The sequence below is a fragment of the Aplysia californica genome, unplaced genomic scaffold, assembly GCF_000002075.1.
Source record: "Aplysia californica isolate F4 #8 unplaced genomic scaffold, AplCal3.0 scaffold00040, whole genome shotgun sequence".
NCBI lineage: Eukaryota > Metazoa > Mollusca > Gastropoda > Aplysiida > Aplysiidae > Aplysia > Aplysia californica.
The window spans coordinates 376,486-399,736 of record NW_004797310.1 but is presented as its reverse complement, the minus strand read 5'-3'; the positions used below and the strand labels follow the sequence as shown (position 1 = coordinate 399,736).

The 23,251-nt window shown below is 39.0% G+C and overlaps 1 protein-coding gene across 1 annotated transcript in view; it reads left to right on the top strand.

The window, feature by feature from the left end:
• The window catches only part of LOC101847474 (piezo-type mechanosensitive ion channel component 2), a gene marked incomplete in the record, with an annotated part of 108,746 nt that overhangs the window by 74,632 nt on the left and 10,863 nt on the right, over window positions 1-23,251 (top strand). The window contains 21 exon segments of the mRNA XM_035973983.1: window positions 2,820-2,968; window positions 3,479-3,625; window positions 4,521-4,627; window positions 6,489-6,631; window positions 7,914-8,087; window positions 8,369-8,485; window positions 9,317-9,517; window positions 10,259-10,460; window positions 11,489-11,590; window positions 12,072-12,237; window positions 12,772-12,957; window positions 13,509-13,566; window positions 14,255-14,360; window positions 14,934-15,090; window positions 15,860-16,020; window positions 16,558-16,691; window positions 18,055-18,111; window positions 19,411-19,453; window positions 20,791-20,948; window positions 21,719-21,786; window positions 22,557-22,655. Coding sequence (XP_035829876.1) covers window positions 2,820-2,968; window positions 3,479-3,625; window positions 4,521-4,627; window positions 6,489-6,631; window positions 7,914-8,087; window positions 8,369-8,485; window positions 9,317-9,517; window positions 10,259-10,460; window positions 11,489-11,590; window positions 12,072-12,237; window positions 12,772-12,957; window positions 13,509-13,566; window positions 14,255-14,360; window positions 14,934-15,090; window positions 15,860-16,020; window positions 16,558-16,691; window positions 18,055-18,111; window positions 19,411-19,453; window positions 20,791-20,948; window positions 21,719-21,786; window positions 22,557-22,655 — 2,735 coding nt within the window.

The following is a 23,251-nucleotide window of genomic DNA, read 5'->3' as shown; positions in this document are numbered from 1 at the left end:
GTCTCTCTCTCTTTCTCTGTCTGTCTGTCTGTCTGTCTGTCTGTCTGTCTGACCTTTTCCCTGCACTAAATGACAGTTATTGTGTCACAATGCTTTAACTCACTAAATACAAACTCAAGACACAGAATTTGCCTTTTATATGGTGGAGAATTATGTCTGGCTTGTTTTTAATTATATATGTTACACTCTTCTTGATACTTATAGAAGATAGAACAAGCTTTTTTTCCGTAAGTTTCGTTTGTACTGTTGTATAGGTCTGCTTATTTCTATCAGCTGTCTTCAAATGATTCAGTTTTTGGCTCAACCACTATAAGGTTGCAACGCCAACTGTTGAAATTCTTTTTGCTGTTGACATGACGTTTGTTATTTTGATCAATTCATCTTGATTCTGGCCTGGCTTCAAATTACCCTTATTTTGCCAGTCACGGCGCACCGGCAGTGGAATTTTAGATGTCGCGGGGGGTTCCCCGCCGGGCGCCTTATCACGTCGGGGTCACAGGGGTCAGCTCCCTGTCGCCGCTCTGTCTGGGCCAACTTAATTTTTGGTACTTTTCAACGTACAATTTAAGGTGTATCCTTGTATTTATGGTAATTCTCATTTAGTGCACCCAAAGCATGCATTTCTGCTCTTGAGACTCAAAAAAGAACTGACGTTGTAACTTGTCTGGTTATTTCGTTAGACGCGCTGGAGTCGGCAATGCTAAATTGTAATTTTTTTGGGACTAGCATGAATGACAAAAATCAATATAAAAAAAAGGCCTCGTCAAAATCTGTCAAACTTTTGTAACATGAACGACATAGCATTGGTGCAGATACTCAGAAAAGATGGTATCTGTGCATATAATAGAAAGCCGTAATTTTGCAACTTTATCCATCGGGCACACAATTCACTATGAAGTAATTCCTCCAAATACAACTTTTTGTGTCTAATATAATCGTGAATATTCGCATATTTTCTTGAAAGTTTATAAAAGTTACCATGAAGTTTTTCTATGAAAAGTACAAATCGATTTTAGTGCTAGAATACATCTTCTATGTAGATGTAATACACGAACAGCATCTGTTACACTCGAGAAATTCCTTACTTTTCTTAAAACGCTAAGTCTAGGTTTTGTAAGCTGACTGAATAATAGGGATGACTTCTCGTAATTGGGTTATAAGAATAATTTCTAGCTTTCCAGAGACACTGAATCAGCACCAGACTTTTCCAGCTTTAATTTTCGTTTCTAAGACCATTTGCAATAACTGACAATGTGACTGATTTCTTTACATTCATAATTGTGTCCGCGCATATTTCCGACACAAAAACTAAGAATGAATGTGTTAGCTGTCATTATTTTTATTCCATACAAGAAGTTTATCTCTACCCTTGTATTTGCACGGTTTTGTGGGTTTTTGTATCGCATAGATTCTATATTTTATCCTTTTGGTTGTATGCAGGCTGCCACAGACACAGCATGATTCATGAACAAACGCAGAGTAACTTTCTCTTGTTTAATCTTTCTTCTCTTATAACTTGACTATTTCTACTCGCGCAGATTTAAGATTTGTCATGGTAAAAGACATGATATTCGTAGTTAGTTTAACACAGATTTTGGAGAGATCTGTCGTGCCTTTTTTAAATTAACAATCATTTATTCATAAGTTTGTAACTAAAATAGGACAAATTGAGTACTCTACAAACACTTGTCTAGAACAAAAACTAAGGCACAGAAATTAACCATTCTAACGCAGAATAAATCTCAAGACGTTAAGCTTTTAGTACATCCGCGTAATGGTTTGCAATGTTGGATGGGGAAGAAGTTATATCATTTTAAACATAATCAAAAATGCGAACTTCCTAATCGACATCGGCAAAGTGGCTTCAGGGCTCATTAACCCCTTGACCCCGAGCTGGGGAGCTCCGGCGGGCTGCTGAGTTACGCTAACTAAAAGTAACAGAATCGGGCGAAAAGTGACGTCGTGCAGTGAGCACTAATGTTCAAAACATATGGTTGTTCTATTTACGGCCTGTGGGTGGTTGGCGGGTGCTGTGGTGTGGTTTGCTGCTTCTTTCCTATCAAACATCTATCATCCTTATCTCTTTTCCTTCTTTTTATTGTGTTTGTTACTCTCTTGTAACACCTCTAATCTTCGGCACTTACATGACCTTATTGTGTTGCAAGTGCCGTAAAACACTTACAAAAACAAAATATTTTCGAGCTCGTAAGGCGCCCCCCCCCCCCAAGTATCATTGATCATTGGAAAAGATGTGTCTGATTTTTTTCTTTTACCGTTGTCTTTTAGTCATCCAACCTAGCTTCGTCTCTGAACAGTTTCAAAGACTGGCTATATATAATTTTGTGTTCGCTTGACATGGCCAGTGGCATTTAAAAGTATTGAAATTATACAGATTTTTGTTTTAAGATCTACTATTGTCATTACTTTCCGTGCCTTAAGTGCGTTAATTACATCCTTTCCCATAAAAGAAAAGGATAACATTCTTGCAATGCCTTTGGTGTTAGACAGGACAATATAGTATTAAACTTGATATTGCACTCACCTTAAGAAAGTGAAACAGTGGGTGGCTGGCAGGTGCTCTGGTTTGATTTGTTCTCTCTTTCTTATCAAACAGGTAGAGTTCTTATCTCTCCTCTTTTTTTGTGTGTTTATTACTCTCTTATAACATCTCTAATCTTCGCCACTTTTATGACCTAATTGTGTTGCAAGTGCCGTAAAACTCTTACTAAAGCAAAAAAAAAAAATGTAAAATAAAAAATGTTTATTTTTCTTTATATTATTATATATAACTTCAGCTATCATACAAAATGGTTTTTCAGTTCCAGTACACCCTGTGGCGAGTCCTCATGGCAGGTTTCTGGTGGACGGTGGTCATTTACTCAATGATCGTGCTCACCATCATCTACACCTACCAGTTTGAAGACTTCCACGGCTACTGGGCCAATGTTACTGGCTTCAGTGACACTGTGTAAGTTCAAGAGATGTGTATGTTTCGGTGTTACGGTTTCAGTTCCTTTTATCAGGGTTGTAACTAGAAAAAATGTTAATGCTTTTTTTTTTTCATATTCATCGTCATCTTGTGTTTCTTTCTTTTAATAATAATAATCATTGCAATTATCTAGGGCATATCCACACCCTACAGCATGGTTTATACGCTTTAAAACTATCATTACCCCAGCAAAACCTGGAACACTCAGAAACATTCTCGACTTGCTGGGAAGCTTACAGTACAAGCTGCAGGCTGCACACATTCAAACCCTAACAGACAAAATCTAGAGCTGGTTGTAACCGAGTACCCATTCTCACCTGGATGGATGAGGATCATTCAAGTAAAGTGCCTTTCCCAAGCGCGCAAAGTCAGGCCCCTGACAGGATTCGAACCCAGGACCTTACGGTTGCAAGTTCAAGAACCTTACCACTAGGCCAACGCCCCCACTGTTTCTTTTGTGTTCACTGGATTTTTAATGTCTTTCCCCAGGCTGAAGGACATAGGCTTGGAGCGTTACGACACAGCTGGCCTCTTTGTGAAGCTGCTCACACCCACCAGCTTTGTTATCATCATCATCCTGCAGCTCCGCTACTTCCATGCACCGTTCCTCAAGCTCAGTGCACTGGACAGATACAAGTAGGCTGTTACCATGTTCAATGATTCTTTGGTTATATACTTCGTAACACTCTCTCTCTCTCTCTCTCTCTCTCTCTCTCCCTCTCTCTCTCTCTCTCTCTCTCTCTCTCTCTCTCTCTCCCCTCTCTCCCCCCCTCTCTCTCTTTCTCTCTCTCTCTCTCTCTCCCCTCTCTCTCCCCCCCCCCCTCTCTCTCTCTCTCTTTCTCTCTCTCTGTCTTTTTGTCTCTCTCTCTTCTCCCCCCCCCCCTTTTTTCCATCTCCTGTGTGTTTTAAGGCTGCTAAGATAGGCGCTTTGTTTTTACTTGAACCAGGTTTTTATTGATTTGAAAAAGATTGCACCTGCAACATCTGCGTGGATGTTGTATGGTTAATGTGAGCTCAGGTGATTTGCTAAGTTGTAACGAACCAATCCACCTGGTACAGGTCACAAATAGAGTAAAATCTAAGTATCAGATAAAAAGTTTTTGTTTAGTCGTTTAAAGAAAGTCAAGTAGTTTCGGTGTCCAATATAGGAATGAAGGATAGAGAAATAGATTCAATACTCGGTTGTAAATAAACATTCTCATTTTTATTGTTTCATGTATTTAATTCTTTGATGCCGTTGAGACAATGATTTTCAGGATGATTTACGTCATCAATTAATCAACAAGAGATCAACTAATCATAACTTTAACAAACACAGCTTAGACTAAATGCTGTGCTACAAACCGAGCCAAGGCCTTAGTTGTGACCTCGCTCACTAATTATGTAAATCTTGATGACCCAAAAGGACTGTACATGTGCACATCTTTACTTTACCTGTGGTGTTAGAGATATTTAGCACATAGCCCTTGAAGAACGGAAAACTAAATTGTATGATGTAGTTTTCGTGTTCATTTTCTTTGATTTCGTTTAGGTCGGAGCCAGTGAACAGCAACGTGAACCGCAGCGATGACGAGGCTGTTGTTCACAACATCACTGATGATGATGAGGATGAGAACAACTCGGCCGATGCACCTAAGGGTAAAGATTTTTTTTTTATTACCAAACTGCTACAATTCTTCCAGCCTGTCTGATTTGTACAGTCTGCTCATTTTAAATACCCTTTGCGGTCTGTGACAAAAAAATGAGAGATTACTGTGTGATCCTTTCGGTGACTTTTTATAAAGTTTGCGTGTGTGTGAGAGAGGGTGAGTATCGGTAAGTGAGTGTGTGAGAGAGAGAGGGAGAGAGAGACAGAGGACAGTAGCTATTGTTTTTATTGCTATTATTATTATTACTAGTAAAAGTACACGTTCTACGAACGGAATAATAATGAAGAAGTATTAGGAAAGTTAAGAAGAGGAAAAAGACTGAAAACAGGAAAGAAACAAAACATAAATATTTTACCTTGAATTTATTCATGTAGCACCCCTTCTTGACTACCTCTAAGGGTAAGACTTCTTCCCCCTCTTCGAAGGCGTGGCATTTTCTCCTAAAGTTCCAGCTCAATCACTTAAAAATCACTACATGCCAATTGTTGCTTCATAGAAGAACCTAATCTATATTCTAGATCTAGATTCTAGATCTCATCTAGACACAGTGCACAAAATACACTCATCCTTCGGCGTGTGTGCTAAATCCACTGCAGGAGAAATCTACTTTCAATACTTTCATGATTTTTTATTTTGATCTAGATTAGATATTAGATCTAGACATAGATCTACACACGAACACACTGAACACAAAATATCCTTCGGCGCAGTTCGGCGTGCACGCTAAATCCACTGCAGGAGAAATCTACTTTCTTTCAGTACTTTCATGATTTTTTATCTTGATCTAGATCTGGATATTATATCTAGACATACACAAACATGCGACTACACACAGGGCGTAAACTAGGCTACGATTGGCTGAACCTTTGACTTTGACCCATGAATACATTAACTAGGCCTACGGTAGGCTACTCTTTGCGCTTTCGACGACACCCTCCCTCTGCAGTGTTTTCTGGCCTCCTCTATCTCTTCCTTTCTCTCTCCCTTTCTCTCTCTATTTCTCTCTCTCTCTCTCTCTCTCTCTCTCTCTCTCTCTCTCTCTCTCTCTCTCTCTCTCTCTCTCTCTCTCTCTCTCTCTCTTCCAAGGTAGGGTAATAAACGAAAAAGTCCCCACTTTGTAACATGTATTACTATTTGATTCTTCTTTTGCTTCTTTTTCTTCTTGTTTCCTCCTCCTCCTCCTGTTCCTCCTTCTCCTTCTTCTTCTTCTTCTTCTTCTTCTTCTTCTTCTTCTTCTTCTTCTTCTTCTTCCTCCATCCCTCTTCCTCCTCCTCCTCCTCCTCCTCCTCCTCCTCCTCCTCCTCCTTCTTCTTCTTCTTTTTCTTCTTCTTCTTTTTCTTGTTCTTTTTCTTCTTCTTCTTCTTCTTCTTCTTCTTCCTCCTCATTCTTCTTCTTCTTCTTCTTCATTTCTCCTCCTCCTCCATCTACACCTACAACTCCTCCTCCTCCTCCTCCTCCTCCTCCTCCTCCTCCTTCTAAGAGCGCTCCAAACCCGTTGTGAGAAGACGGTCAAAGGCGTGGAACTGAAACCGGGAATTCCCATGAACCTACATAATGTATAACTGAACACAAAATATCCTTCGGCGCAGTCGGCACCCCGCAGTTAATATACAATGTCGAAGCAAATGATGGCGATCGCTTCAAAAAGACTGAATTTAACTTAAAATGAGCTTTCTTCTTACACATTTGATCTTAATGAAAATACAATAGTGCAAAACTACATTTTAAGTTACGGGTACCGGCAAAGTTTCATATTTTTTCATTTGGTAGTTTCTGAGAATATACTGTTCGCAAAATTTGGCCTTAGCTCCATTAGTAGTAAGATTATTGTTGCTGTATTCTATCTCCAGGAAGCATGAGAAACTACCTGAAGAAGAAGCTGATCCAAGCCACTCTCCTTTGGAAGACGTTCACTGTGTTCTTGTGGCGTCTGGCAGAGATACACTTCTTCAAGCTGGTCTGCCTCATCATCATTGTGGTGGCAGTCAATGAGGTTTGTTTCTCTAGTTTATCCTCGCTGTCTCAAGTACAATATGTTATTTCATTTTACCTTGCTCAACATAACCTTGCTTTAAAAAAGGATAAGAGTGGTCTTGTTATGTCATCAATGTTGTGGTTGTTGTTTTTTCGTGGCAGACCACTGCTTCTTTCACCACAGCCAAGTGAGTGGTTTGTTGTTCTTGACATGTGTGTGTGTTTGTATGAAGGGGGAGGGGGGACTAGATGATTGACAGACATCTTCCATATCTTGAAAAGATTTGCAAGGGGAGGAGGGATGTGGGGAGATTACATTACAATTACCTGTTAATGGAAGTGAGAACGGTGAAAAAGCACTGCACTTGATGCACAAGAGTACCGGGTAAATCTTTTCTTTGATGAGGTTTGTCTTTACCAGCAAGCTGAATGAAATATTTCATGCATTTCTGGTATCCGTATTATCTGCAATAGCATGCCGTTTTTGATTGACTTAAACAGGTAATTTTTTTGTCTATACTTACGGCTTCTGAAAAGACTTGCTTCTATTCAAGCATAGTGTACATAGATTTAATTGTTTCTTTTGTGAAAGATATGCCTCTTGTGTTGGAAGAGCTATTTGTGTAATTCATAAGAAATTCACACAATTAAGAACAGGCTGTACAAGTGATGTCTTATTTTGCCCAATTTATCAGCAATAAATTATTTTATTATACTAGTTTGTGACTTTAAAAAATACAACAACCGGGGTTTGTTATAAAGTGGTTAGGCTCTTTGCAGTTCCACACAGAAGATATGAGTTCCATTCGTGGGCGGGAAAATTATTATCAGCATCTTTCTTTTGGGATGCTGTATCCATTCAGCCTGGGTAGGCCCTGATAGACAGGGTCAGAGCCTGTCTCCAAAGTGGAGTATTTTGTGTTGATTTTGGCAGAAAACATTGAAAACCATCTGAAAATATAATTCAATCACCGTACACCATATCGTATAGTGCAACTTTTCATGTAAAATATTAGCACTTAAAAAACTTCCCGTGTCGTATCCATGAGATACTGTATAGTACTCCTTGGTCAGTATAAAAACTTTTTATTTGTTTTATTTGAAATATTACTAAGGGATGAAAACTCCTAATAAAGGTGATGGCGCTTGCCATGAAAAAGTTTGTGCATCGTGTTCAACGAACATATGATTTATTCCAAAATTTAGGCTTTCTAATGTTTTCCGTGCATGTGTTCTGTATGCAATGATATTCAGTATCTTTTAGGAAGTTTGTCATTTGGAGTATATTATTCTCTGTGCAGGTTTCAGCATTGACGTTCATCTATGTCGTGGTATTGGTGACTTTACTCCCCGTCACACGGTGCCACTTGATTCTGTCTCACTTGATTCAGTTGTGGACGGCCGTCATCATTTTGGCCAAGATGATTTACCAGCTCAAGTTGGTGCACACTGACTACTGGAAGACCAACTGCTCGGTGAGTCGTTAGGAAAATATCAAGGGTTATGTGTGACGCCTCTTGTCAGTTCTCATTTTTTCTTTTCTAGTGCAATGTAATGTCAGCTCAAGGTTATTGATACTGTCAATTTAAAAAAATTTTGTTTGAACATTTTTCCCTTCTTTCTCATGTGAGGCTCCTTCTTGGGAATGATTTTTTTTTTTTATATATATATGTAAAATATAAATGTGGACAGGTATTGTATGAAAACAAAACAAAAGCAAAAACAACCTAACCGAAAATGCCCCCCTCCTCCACAGCACCACATTGATGCAAGTAGCCCGTTGTACATGAATGGCACAGAGGCTGACAATGCTGTGTGGTTTGGTCTCATCAAGATAGACACTGAAGGAATCTCCATTGATTACTACATGAGGGTGAGTCCAGGACTTGTGAATTGTCCTATGTTTTTCGGCAAGAATGTTTACTTGATTTATTTGATATTGTGCAGTATTTAGAACTTCAGAACTTTAAACCTGTCTCCCAAATTCTAGCAGTATGATACAGCAGCCAGAATGTTGTCAGTTAGCCTCCAGTTTATAAATATATGCTCTATAATAATGTTTTTACGGTTTGTCATTTAAATAATGAATTAAAGGTTTTGTGTAAGAAACCAGCTTAAATTTCAGAAGAGTGATATTTCTACCTTACTTTGTGTCAAATTTGTGCCTCTTATTGTTTTGTTTTTCCTTTTTTTTATTTTTTTATGTGTCTTCTGCTATAACATAGAATTGTTTTATTCCATACATTTTGTTTTGTCACCAGTGAGCTGCTCATGATACTATACTTTTTTTCTTTGAAAAGAAGACAGAACTATTGACATTTTGTTCACAAAACAAAAAAAGGCTAAAACAAAAGGCCAATACTCTTTAACTATTTTGTAACTGGTAATCATACAGGTTTAACACCGCTTTCAACACAGTAATGTAACATGTGACCCTTGATCAGGAACACCCCATTTGGGATTTGAACTAGGGTCATCCTCACCATGGCATGCTGCATCCATTGCAGAATCTCCAAATTTCGCATAAATCCCCAAAAACACTGAGCCAAAAAGGGAAAGAGCCTTGAAAACTCCACAAATGACCCTTGATCAGGAACATCCCATTTGGGATTTGAACCAGGGTCATCCTCACCACAGCCCAGACTATTTGTTACAGAAATGTTTTCATTCTATACCTTCTCCCCCTCATCCCCCCGCCTTCCAGCTGTACATTCTTGTGTTGGTGGTCATTGCCATTGAGAGCATCATTCGCTACCACCAAAAGCAGCACTTCAACCACCCAGGCCACACCCAGCCAGCTGCAGGCATCCTGTTTCCACACATCACACGGCCTTGTGCTGACAAGAGCATTGTGGACTGCATCAAGTTTTTCGCCAACTATCTCTTTTACAAGTTTGGTCTGGAGGTAAGTGAATCTACACTAAGAAGGTGGTAGTTTGGTTGTTTTTTTAAATAAACATTCAAACTAAAATATTCTTTATCTTACATTAGAAAGAGTTTACTGTGTGCTTTCAACAACTTCTGCAATGCCAAATTATGTAAATGCAAAGCGTCCAATAAACATATCTACTGAAATACACAAACACTAATTTACGACAGCATCCATTGGATCATACACATGCTGTGTACACGAAATGAAATATGAAAGTGGTCATTGCTTAGCCCACGTTGTGTGAGGTTACCCTAAAATGCACCTTCAACTTCTTTGTGAAACTAGTCAAACTCTAGATACTTCTGATTATTTTCAAGTTGCCAGAGCAGTCAGCTTTAGGACATTTTTGTAAATGCATCTTTACTCAATTTTCCTTACTTTAGGGAGATGGAGTTTCCAACTTTGTTGTTGATAAGTTTTCAGCCTAATTGCATGTACGTTGTGTTTTAGTTTTAAAATGATAGACATTTTTATGACCAATATTTATTCTGAAAGATTCAATAGTGGGTGGTTGTCAGGTGCTTTAGTGTGGTTTGCTCCTTCTTTCCTTTCAAACATCTATCGTCCTCATCTCTCCTCCTCCATTTTTATATATGTTACTCTCTTGTAACACAGCTATTCTTCGGCACTGCAAGTGCTGTAAAACTCTTACTTAAACTTTTTTTAAAGAATCAATTTACTGTTAAAAGTAAACATCTTTTCTTTCTCTTTCAGCTGTGCTATGTGATGTCCGCCATCACCATTGCTATTCACATGGACGACATCGCAGTCATTTACGCTTTTCTGCTGGCTCTTATGATCATGCTGTCTCGACGGTCCAATGCACGACTTTGGCCAATCTACAAGCTCATTCTGGCTATCCTTCTGCCTGTGCAGTTCTTGCTAGTGTTGGGATTCCCCATTGGAGCTTGCATAGGTGAGGGTTTGAAGTTAAACATCGCATTTTTGTTTTCAGTATTCTTTATATATAATATATATATATATATATATATATATATATATGTCAGCTGTTATCACATCCTTTGTTGACAGATGTGGTTGGCACAAAAGCAGTCTACGCTGTCACAAGAAAAATGATTAACTCAAATGATTTTTACTCACCTTGTAAAGCAAGGTCAAACTGGGTTTCTCATTTTACTTGCAACCGCACTGTTACAGTTAAAATCCGCTAAGGGTTGCAATTATTGTGAATTCTTGGAATGTTTTTTCCTCTCAACCCTGTGTTGTGACAGCTAAGATATCTGTCTTGTTGGAAATGGATCTATCTAAAATAGAGTTAAATGTCACCTTTAAAGACCGAAAATAGTTGTTTAAATTTGGAGCATATGAGTGAACAGCTAATTTACTGTCTTTAGACATTTGGTTGTGCTGTGTACCAAGATTTTACTTAATTGGGGGTTGGTGGGGGGGGGGGGATTGAATTCCCCATGGAGTTTCAAATACGACCAAAGTTATATGATGTTGAATGGAACACTGTTTATTTCCCCCAAAAAATCAAGCAGGTTTTTTTGTGGGTTATCTTTCAATAAATAGTGTTCATGTTAAATCCTTTTTTGATTACATTTGATGAGATAGTATGCGCTTGGGTATTACTTTATTCTCCCCCATCAACTGCCGAACCATATGTTGTTGTGATTTCAGGATGTTGAACAAATACTACTTTTTATAAAAGTTTTCATGGATGCATAAGAACACACGCAAGCTATGATCAGCGTCTTAGTGAACCAAATTACTAACAGTCTTATATTTCTGTTAGGCTTCAATAAAAAATATCATCACTCTTGGCTTGATGTTTCTGTAGATGAATATTTCTCATGCTGTATTGGGCCTTTCCGGAGTACAACAAATAGCTTTTCCAGGAGTCCCACCTGAACACATTTTCAAAGTATATTATCTGCTGTAATTATTTATTTTATTTTGTTTTTGTTTTTGTGTCTGTTTCAGAATACCCATGGACGGACAACTTCTCTGGCATAACTGAGAACCTCACACAATGGCTATTCCTTCCCAGCTACTCAAACCCACCGCACTCTGTCAAACTTATTGGTATGACGTTTTGTTTGGCGCAAAATCAGTAGCTCTTCTAACTGACTTGCACCATGTTGTCACTTGTTCACAGGGAACAAAATTGCTCTTTTCTGCACTACTTCCAAATTTTCACAGTTTAGGCCTACCAAATTATTTGCTATCAAATATTTTTAGGAGCACCATTAGCTAATTACATTTTATGCTTTCTTGTCTTTCTTTGTTCCTGGCATGATCTTCTCTTTACAAAAACTCCTTACCATATCTATTTTCATTTGAACTGTCCACTTTTGCATCTGATTTGGATTCAAAGAACATTTCTTAATATCCTTTTAGATAATCTCCCATGTTCATTGCTACTTGTCTGGTGACTTCAATAGATTTATGACTAAGAGGTTATGGGAGCCTTCCTTTGAACATGCTTTTTAAGAATAATTTATCCTTAGTCCTTTTATTTGCGTAATTGTATTCTAATGGCTGTGTTATCTTTTTTTCTTCACAGCGGATTTCTTCCAGCTGCTATTTGTGTGCCTGCAGGCTCGTGTGTTCAGCATTGAGTCAAATGTGGAACAAATGGAAGCGTATGGTGGAGGAGATAACCACGATATTCTCCAGGATGTAGAAGACAATTTGCCCATCCCTTGTAAGGACTTCACAATTGAGCAAAAGTAAGTTGTCATTTTTGTTATTTCTTGATTCTTCAACCGGACATGTGTCAATGAGGAGAAAGAAGGTTTTAGGAGAGAGTTGTTGAAATGAAAAAATAGAAGGTATTGCTGACACAAGCTTGAATTTGATATTTGTAAGAAATGATAGAATAGAAGAGTGGACATTTTTTTCTCTTTGATGTGAATCATAATGGTGGTACAGTGGATGTTTATGTATGTCTCCAACAGTGCTGAAAAATTTGAATGCTTTAAATGCAAGAGCTATTAAAGTATTCGTCAACTTTTTGCGGACAGAAGGAATGTTATACTTTTAAAACACTAGTAATCTAAACTGTATCATGTTCTCTGTATTGAGTATTCTGGAAAAGAAAATTTGCTATTTTGAACAAATTTCACTATTTACTGTTTGTAAAAATTGTTATAGCTTTTGTTCAAAACTAATAATATTATTGCATTTAATTTAAATGACCAGTCTGTCACTGTAGACAAAAAGAGTGCTGCAAAAATGTTATGTTTTAAATCTTTTATCCCCAGGGAGAACATTGATGTGGCCAAGTTTCTGATCTTTGAGAACATGTTCTGGGTGACCATGGCCATTGTTTTCATAACGGGAGCCACGCGCATCAACTTTTTCTCCTTGTTTTACGTAATTGCTGTATTTTGCTTCATGTGGTATGGCAAAGAGTTCTTCTTGAAACCCTTGCGCAAGTTGCTCAGAAAGTAAGTATGTGTCCTCTGTTTGTTGAAGCCATATCTTTTGCTGACCTGACTCTGTGTCTACTTTATAGTGTTCTTTCAAGTTATTAACTCCAATTACTCACGGTTCCAATAAATCAAGCCTGTTCTAAAGACCACGTGTCCAAGACAATCGCCTGTACAAAAAAGTACCACCCATTTTCCCCCTTGCGTTTTTTGTATTTTTATAATGACCACAAGGAAGACCACCCGTCTAAGATGACAATTTTTTTTACTTACTTAACAATGGGTGGTTTTCTGGGACAGATTTGATTGTATATAGTTTTATCCCTCTTCCATTTGATTTTTAAGCAACTGTCATTTGATCAGAGAGTTACGTACTTTTGTTACTTGCTGTTCAGATTTGTTTTCTTTGAATGATAGGTCAAAAATATGGTGATAGATTTGCCTGTCTTTTGTCTCAGTCATTGAATAATTCAGAATGTGAATTCTTTTAATCTCTTTTTGAGCTATTTTAGCAGTTTGTTTGTGGGGTAATTTTACAAGGACGGTTTTGCTTTCTTTTTCATCTGCAGCTGGAATTTCCTAATTGCCTACTGTATTTTTGTCATGTTCTTCAAGACCTGCTTGCAGGTAAGTGAGTCATCGATGTCCTTTCCCAGGTGCTTTCTTAAAACTGAATTGATTTTTTTTTTCTTGTATTTTTCGTTTAGGTCTTTTCATAATGTGCTCATGGTAAGGTGGGTAGTTGGCGGATGCTGTTGTGGTTTGCTCTTTCTTTCCTATCAAACATCTATCGCCCTTACTCTCATTCTTCTCTTCTTTTTATGCTACTCTCTAGTGACACCTCTAATCTTTAGCATTCATATGACCTATTTGTGTTGCGAGTGCTGTAAAACTCCCGCAAACCAAGCTAAAACTAAACACATGGTTAATGAGCACTTTTAAGTGTGACTAAATAAACTTTTTTCTTAGTCTGGCAAAGTATGGTTGCTTCAGTCTTAACTTCCTCTTTACTATAAAATCACCTCTGGTCCACAGTCAGTTTTATTCTTGTATTACTAACAGATTTAAACTGTGAACTTCTTTCCCATTACTCAGCCTGTAGATGGTTAGCGGGTGGTTTGGTTTGATTTGCACCTTTATTCCTATTAAATATCTATTGTCCTTTTGTCTCCCCCCATCTTTTTTGTGTTTCTTATTCTCTTGTAACACCTCTAATTTTCAGCACTTACATAATGACCTAATTGTGTCGTAAGTGCCATAAAACTTTTACTGAAACTTAAAAGACTGACTGGGCTTCCCTCTTGTATTTTTCCAGCTGGTGGGCTGTGTGTACGTGGATGAGCTCATCGACCACAACCAGTGCTGGCTGGTGCAGCTGTTTGGTGTCAACTGTCTCCTCAGCAACATCCAATACATCCCTAGTGAGTTTGGCGCTCATATGACCTTATGCAGTTGCGAGTGCCGTAAAATCCTCTATTTTTTAAAAAATCCCTAGTTAGTGTGAAGTCCATTACCAGTGTGTGGATGTACAGAAAAATGGGGAAGGCATGGAATAATATCAATAAGCTGTTCCCAAATAGGGAAAGGTGGAAAGTTTGTTCAAGGCCTGGCCTGATACAGAGTGAGAAAGGCAATAATGATGATGATGCCAGTGTTTGTTTAATGGAGGGGGGGGGGGGGGGGGGGCTGTCAATGTTTTGGGTATTTTTTCTTTCCCCTCTAATGTGTGTGGGTGTGTGTGTCTTGCAAAGTTTGAAAACTGACTATTACTAAACTAAGAAAATAGGTGATTGGAGGGTGCCACAAGAAGGTTCTACTTGTTAATCCTCCCTCTGTGGTTCCTGCCGGTCTGTTCTGCCTTTTCGATACATTAAATTCAAAGACAAAAAAAGCTCAAAGTTCTTAAGACATTTCTAAAAGTAATGTGTTTGTCTTTCTCAATGGTGTTCTTTTTCTTTATTTGAAAATATTGTACTCCCACTGTATTCTTTCAGACAGCAGCGGAACTTGCATGGTGGAGGAGGATGATGCTGGACTTGCATGGGATGTAGTCTGCCTTGCTTTCTTGCTCTTACAGCGACGCATTTACTCATCTCACTACTTCAGGCATGTGGTGGACACGCTGCACGCTCAGAACAACCTTGTATCCAGGTGAGTGGTTTCTTAACTTGTCTTTCTTTCTTTCTTAATTTCTCCATTTCCTGACGGCTTGCTTTCTGTTTTGTCAGCTCTCTTCCTCCTCCACCTCATCATCCTCTACCTTTTGTCCTCCTTCTCTTCCTCCTCAACCTCCTCCCTACTCTCCTTCTCCTTCTTGAGCTGCTCTTGTTCATACTACTCCTCCAGATTTTCCTTTGCTGGTGTTTTGTCAGGAATTTTAATATCTCTGCTGGGATGTTCCCCTCTCAACCTCAGTCAAAGCCACTCTCCTTCCACGTTCTCTGTATTGTTTCCATAGGGTTGTAAAACTGCCATTGTTAACGACCAAAACATATTTCTCCCTGCAAGATGAATAAAGATTGTGGTTGCCATTGTCATTGTCAAAATATGTGCAACATCTCTCTCTCTCTCTCTCTCTCTCTCTCTCTCTCTCTCTCTCTCTCTCTCTCTCACACACACACACACACACTCGGGTTAGTATCTTTGCCTTGCACTTACATATACACTCAAAAATAACTTTAATATGAATAGGTTAGCCACTAAGCTACTAGTCTTTAAATTTGCATACAGTATAAATATATATCTTGGTGTATTAGAGAAGCATGAAACTGATCAACTGCATCATGGTATACGAAGGTGAACCAACAGAACACACACACCTCAGCTGTTCGTACACAACATATTAGAAAGTTGAAATAATAGGGTTGGCTACTCGTCATAAGTCCACATACTGGATGAACATGCCCATTGTGCGTTACAGAGGTGCGGAGCTGATTAATCGTATCATGATCCGCGAGGTGAACCTGCAAAAGGAAGAGGAGCTCAAGGTTCTGGTGGGCATCAAGGAGAAGATGAAGACCCTCAAGAAGAAGCAGGCCAAGCTCAAGAAGGACTACAAAGAGCCCGAGGAACATTTTCAAGGTCTGCGTGCTTGTGTGTGTGTGCTGTCTGTATGTGTGTATGAGTGGTTGGGTAGGTGTGTGTGTATGCATGTTGATGTGTCTGTGTATGTGAGTTGGTGGGTTTGTGAGTGTGTAAGTGGGTGTGTGTGAGTGTGTATGCGTATATAAGTGGGTCTATGTGTATATGAATCGATGGGAGTGTATGCGAGTGTTTGTGTGGGTGGGTGGGTGGGTATATGTGTATGTATGTGGTTGTATTTGATATGTGTGCTTATGTGAGTGGGGTGTGTGTGTGTTTGTGAGTTTGTTTTCGGTGACAGTGTCTGACTGATTGTCTTTTTGGGTGTTTGTCAATTTTTCAGTCTATTGGATCTCTGTGAATGTGTCTTTGTTATATCTGTTTTGTGTGTGTATGTATGTCTGGAATTTTACATCTATGTGTCTCTCTTGTCTCCTTAAATGTATTTGTTTGGTCAGTCCATCTTATGCATGTTTGTGTGTGTGCATGTGTAAAAGAGTTCACATTTCTCATAACTGAACTCACTATTTTTTCCAGCTATTCGTGCTGGAGACTACTACCTGTTCGATGAGGACGAAGACGATAAAGACCCAGAAGGGGTCACCTCCCTCACCTTCGGTCAGGACAAACCCAAAGAAGGCGATGAGCCTTCCTCTCCTAATCCTCTCCAGGTGGGCTCTTAAACTACTCCACATAATTATTTCCTCCAGTAGTTTATGTTTTGTGTACTGAAAATTGCTCTTGGAGATAATTTAAGCCCCCCAGGGCAGTGCCACTGACTGAAGTTTCTTTAGGCCATTCCCAAAGGGGGGACATTAATCATGGTCTTATGCACAGTAGAATTGTAATTGTAAATGGACTGATTCATCAATGTCATGCTCATAACTGTGCCTGAACTACAACAGGGAACTGCTGCTTTTTCTTTCCAAATCCTTACTATCTTCATTTTTCTTCTTCTTCTTTTGTCTGTTTGTCACACTCTTCTGATTCGCTATTTCCGGGTTGCCTTGATAGTCGAAGCAGACTTTTTGCTGTTGAAGCTAGAGAAGTGAGCAGAGTAAGCCTGATTTCCTGTAAGGACTTCTCTGTTGACATCCATGCCTTGGCACTCATATTATGACCTTATGCTGTTGTGAGCGCCATAAAGCCTCTACTATAACAACACACGAGATAATTTTGCATAGTGGTTGTTTTTCTTTGTGTGTCATTGTAAATCTGTGTCCATGGTCTAGTAGTTAGGCTGTTGGGCTCGTAATCAAAAGGTCATGGGTTGAACCCCATTCAGAACCCCAACATTGTGACCTTGGGAAAAGTACTTTACAAAAATTTTCTCTCTTTGCCCAGGTGGGAATGGGTAGTGTCTGAAGTGTCTTCAGGCCATTCCCAAAGGGGGGACATTTCTCGTTCAAGCATAGTAGAATTGTAAATGGGCTGACTCATGTCACGCTCATAACTGTGCCTGATCTACAACAGGGAATTGCTGCTTTTTCTTTCCTGATCCTTACTATTGTCATTTTCCTCTACTTCTCTTGTATGTTTGTCACTCTCTTGTGACCTGCTATTTTGGGGTGCCTTGAGAGTCGAAGCAGACCTTTTGCTATTGAAGCTAGAGAGGTGAGCAGTCTTAGTCTGATTCCCTGTAAAGACTTCTCTGTTGACACCCACCCCTTGGCGCTCATGTGACTTTATGCAGTTGCGAGCGCCGTAAAACCCTCTACTTTATATATATATGGGTATAGACAGCGAAAGATCTTGTCGCTTTATTAGCCGTTTGTACTGTATGCTTTTAGGGAAGCTGAAAATGTTTCTGAACATTCTAAGGTCTATTGGGGTAATAATGATATTGTAAAGTGCATAGAGCATGCTATAGAACTTGAGTATGCACTATATAAATGCAGTTATTATTATTATTAAATTCTTTTTCCTGAATTGTATATCTTTGGGTTGTTTTTTTATGGTCGAGTAAGCATTTAGCATCATGATTATATATGTGGCTTTCCAAATTCTATTCTGTTCTTTTTTTTTTCTCATCAGGTGGTTAACACAGCTTACGATCAGGGAGCTTCTGCTGCTGTAGAGTCTTACCCCGGGGTAAGTACATGGAGATTCTTTGTGTTGTGTTGTGGGTTTGTTGGAGTGGTACATCCTACTGGAAGACCTCTGATTGTGGGTGGCTAACGGGTGCTCTGGTATGGTTTTCTCCTATTTTATTATCAAGCATCTGTCATCCTTATCTTTCCTCCTTTTTTATGTTTGTTACTCTCTTGTAAAGCCTCTAATATTTGATACTTTTATGACCTTATCGTGTTGCAAGTGCCGTAAAACTCTTACTAAAACTTTAACTGATTCCGTCCATGATTTTTTCAGGCTCTGGACAGAATTATTTTCCCCTGTTCAGTTTTAGACTTGGGGTGCATCTATTTAATGATTTAATGCATTACTGTGAAGCTCTAAGTTACTCTAATATGTATTGTCATATACCAAACTGATGGGAATAAATAGAAGAATCTGTTTATATCAATAACAATGACCTATAATCTGTTTGTATTGCATTTTCCTTCTTACAAAAACGAATGAGAAAAAAAATTTGTGCAATAGCTCTTCGAAAATTTCGACTTACCACATTTTCTCAGCTCACAAGTCCTTATAATCCATAGGAATCAACACAACATTGTAGCGATATCACCCTAGCACACATTTATGCAAGAATTTCACAAATTTAGTTGAATATCTTTCTTTGAAGAGCCTTTTTATTATACCGGGCTCTGTGTCGTTTACCCTTAAATCTAGCCTACATCGCGACAACAAAACAACGATTTTTGCAAGAATTTCGCGGAGTTTTGATCGATATTGGCGCACAGAGATTGAGGTCAGGTTTGTTTACAAGTTTTACTTCCTTTCGACAACTTAAAAAGTAGGAACTATGTTAAAAAGTACACCTTTGTTTCGGATTTCGTTGAGCCGCTCACAGCGGCCGAATGGAGGCAGCGGAAAAACTCAGAGCCGCTGTCAGCGGCCGAATGGACGGAATCAGTTAAAAATCTTGCTTTCCCACTCTGAGGATGGGTGACTGAGAGTTTAATATCTAGGAAGGTGGAGCAATGATCTCACTGTATCACTATTTTGATGTGAGCCAACTGCATCTTGGTCGAGTTGGTTACTTAATGGATAAAGCAACCTGCTTAATTGGAAATGATATGTGTGGGTGATTGGCAGATGCTCAGGTGTGGTTTGCTCCTTCTCTCCTGTCAACAATTTGTCATCCTTTTCTCTCCTTTTTTGTGTTTGTTACTCTCTTGTAACAACTCAAATTTTTTACATCTGTATGAACTATTTGTTTTGCAAGTGCCTTTAACTCTTAATAAAACTAAAACTAAAACTTGTCCACAGGGTGAAGAGGGTGCCGGAGAAGAGCCAGAGCCTGAACCTGAGTGTGAGTTGCCGGTGTTGTTTCTGTCATTACTTCCCTTGTCTCCTCTCCATTCTCTTATTTTTGCGGTATCCTGCTCTCAGGCATTTCAAAGAGAACACATACAGTTGAAACTGCCTTAACGGAAGCCTGTGTAAGACGGAAACCTGTCATAACAGAATGTCCCTGCTCTCCTCTTCCCAACCCCCCCCCCCAATAAATTCCTCTATAATTACCTTTATAGTCCGGAAACCTGTCTAACATGGAAAGAGAAAAAGAAATTCCTTCCCTTCTAAGGTTTTTTATCTGTCAAAGTTAGAAAATGCTTTGCCCATTCATCCCTGATTTGAAACAAAACTATCAAGTTTGGTTCCATCGGCTTTAACCAACCCTTGGCGTTACCTGGCGAGGCAGGTGAGTAGGAGTGCGACTTGGGGGTAGATGTTACCCCATCCTTATGGGCCCTGAGCGGTGCAGACAGATCTAGTTACGGTGGTGTGGGCGTGAATTCTCACCAGTGCCTGTGAAAGTGCTCTTGTTGCGTTCCAGATCGGAAACTTTCAGAGGTGTAAAATTATTTTGATCAATACCTGCTGCCCTGATCGTCCGGCTTGCCAAGAAAAAAGTTTTTTGAATCATTGCATGGGCAGGGTGGCATATGTTGATTGTGCTTATTACACTTATGGGCGGGGCTAAGGGCAGAAGCAAAGGAGACGTTCAAGCGTTTCTGTTTTTGATAGGTCAAACAGTGGTCCTATGAAATGCAGCACTGATGCCAACTGGACAAGCGACCCTTGATCCCACTAGCCGGACCTCTGTTGAAATCCCCCTCCATTTCCCAGTAAATTTCTCTGTCTTAGACGGAAAATGTCTAAGACAAAAAAATTTTCCAGCTCTCATGCAATTCCATCTGTGCGAACACAGGTTCAACTGCATATATATATATTAAACTCAATATTACAAAGTCATGGACATATTTCATGTATTCTTGAATTTCATTAATTTTTTTGCCTGAATGAAACTGAAGGTATTACTTCATGTAATACAATTCATTTTATAAAAAGTGATATTTTCATTTTTAGTTAAATCATTGTGGCCATAAGACAAGTACTCTTCCCATTCTTCTTTTCACTTTACCACATCAATTTTGTTAAACATGTTGATGATGTTTTAGTTTCCAACTTAGTATGCTTGATTCTTTTACTCCTTTCTGAGTTCCTACTTTAAAAGAGAGATGCCCTATAGGGGTTATCATGGTTCATTTTGTCCTGTCTATCAATTTTTAAGCAAGTTCTTGATATGTCAGCCTTTTATTTACTAACATATATTCCTATATATTCTGTCCTGTTCCCACCACACAGCCGTCAGCAAGATTCGCCTTGTGATCAATTTCATCCTGACCCTGTGGTACAGCATCATTGACTGGCTTATCCACCTGTGCAACCGTCTCTCTCGCAACTACCGACTTGTCGCCAAGAAACTCTCTAAGGAATTGGTCTTAGAAAAGACGAAGATTGTGGTAAGTTAATTTTTATTTTTAGTTATGCCTATTTTCTCGAAATTTCTGCTTTTGAAAGGAAAGGGCAATTTTTTTTATTGTAGTTTGTGTCTTTATACTGAAGAGATCATAAGTTATTGAAATGTGAAGACTTGCTCATTGAGCACATACTTTTTTGTGGCAGGCGGGCCATCTGGCTTCAACTGTAACAATGAAATGTCCTTACATGAAGAACCTTGATCTTTATTTCTCTATATAAAAAAAGAAAATTAGAACGATGGGCAAGTTTTAGATAATTATCTCAACACTATGGTTATTGCAGTTATGTACAGGTCTCATGTTAGATTCCAGTGTATATTTCTGTTTGATGATTAAAATGAAAAGAAGTCCATGGATAGGCCATACAATGATAGTCATTTAGTGCTTTAGGAAAAAGAAATGAAACAGAAAGGAATAGATCTAAGGCAGTATGAAAGATCATTAAGTGGTGTCGTCCAGTCTTACCGTTGTTTTTTAATGCACATGGCCCTGGGTAAGTGGGTGATTAGTTTCTGTTTGCATGAAAGGATAGATTAGATTTATATTATGCATATCCCAGACAAAAAGTATACTTTCTGCTCTATTTAACCAGCAAACTTTATAACATTCCTAAACATTGCCTATTTCCTAAGAAATGATGTTAGACACGTTCATGGCTGTTATCTCTTTTAATGTGTTGTCTGAACAATGACATCTAAAAAGTTGCATTGTTCATGTTTTTTATCTGCATTTAATGCGTATTGTTATTTCAGAACATGAAGGAGACTGCATCGGCACCGAGAAAGGACAAGGAAGACGGCAAAGACAGTGATCCCATCTTGTAAGTGTTTACCTCTGCCTATCCCAGCTTTATATAGGATGGCAGTTTATTGTTTTGTCCAGGAATTTAAGACTGCAGGCCCACTTTTCGAAAAACAGTCTGCTTTATAGAAAATTTTGCGCTCTGAATTGAGGATGCTCTTTATCACGAACTCACACATTGTCGTGTGAGATTTTAAGATACTCAATAAAAATTCTCCCCTCACAGGAATCGAACTCAGATCTTTTGTGTGTGACAGCGAAGCACCTAACCACTGGTCGCCTGAGATATATAGGTATACTCCTATAGGCTCTGGGGTTTGAAGTTTGTTCTTGTGTAGGTTTGGTTCATGCTCTTAGTCTTTTTGCTGATGATGATTGCAATCGCAGTTGAGCTGATTTTTTTTCATTTATACATACAGACAGTTGACTTGAGATTTTTGTTGTCTAGGTTTTCGTTTTTAACCCTTAAGATTCTGGTCCTGGATAAATGTTCGCCGATAAGTGCATTCCCGCGCAGCCAATACAAGGGGGAAAAATAAGGGCTTTTATTTTCTTTAAGTTTACAGCTGTTTTGGATGAAGTGGACTCCATTGTACTTACTACCAGGGGAAAAAATTTTTGGGACTGACATATTCAAGAAGTTCTCTCTCTCTCTCTCTTTCTCTCTCTCTCTCTCTCTCTCTCTCTCTCTCTCTCTCTCTCTCTCTCTCTCTCCCTCCCTCTCCCTTTCCCTCTCCCTCTATTCTATTTATCTGTCTATCTATCGACTTACACCAATTATCTTCACAGGGCTGAAGAAGTAGCAGTGGACATTGAGGGCCCCAGTGAGGAGGAACTTGCGGCGGCCAACACCATAGACAGGTCCTGCAAGTCACACAGTTACCTCAGGTTGGCATAAATGCTAGATTGTACTTTTAACTCATTTTCTTGATTGTAAATGCTGTGCTTTGGTTTGATTGACCTTTCCATTTTTAAACGGTTGGAGAGCGCCAGTGGTAGTTCCAACTTGTTGTTCTTTTGCTCTGTAGTCTCTGTCTATCTGTTTCACTTTTTCTCTACAGTAAATGACCATTATTGTATTAATGTGCTCCTTTTTAATCACACTTAACGTACCTGGACGGGCATTGTACTTCAATTTAAACAGAGATGGACTTTATGCTCTTGAATCAATATTTCCCTTTCCTTTCCCTCAGCTATCAGAACCTGTGCTGTAATTCTTATGCTCTTTGTTATTTAATGCAGAAGACAGTTTGATTCCCTCACAAAGAAATTTTTTTGTTTTAATCAAGTATCCCCATCTGCTGTGGTCCTGTAAAACACTAAGAAACTACTTAACCCGCGTTTAACCCCACAGGTAGTATGGAAGCAGCCTGCCTCCAAAATTTTCTTTATTGTGTTGATGGGAGCATCAAACCATCATTCACTTCTTTCACCCTGGTCCGTCAAGAAGGGCTCTCCATCAGTCTCTATTCTGGGAAATCTTC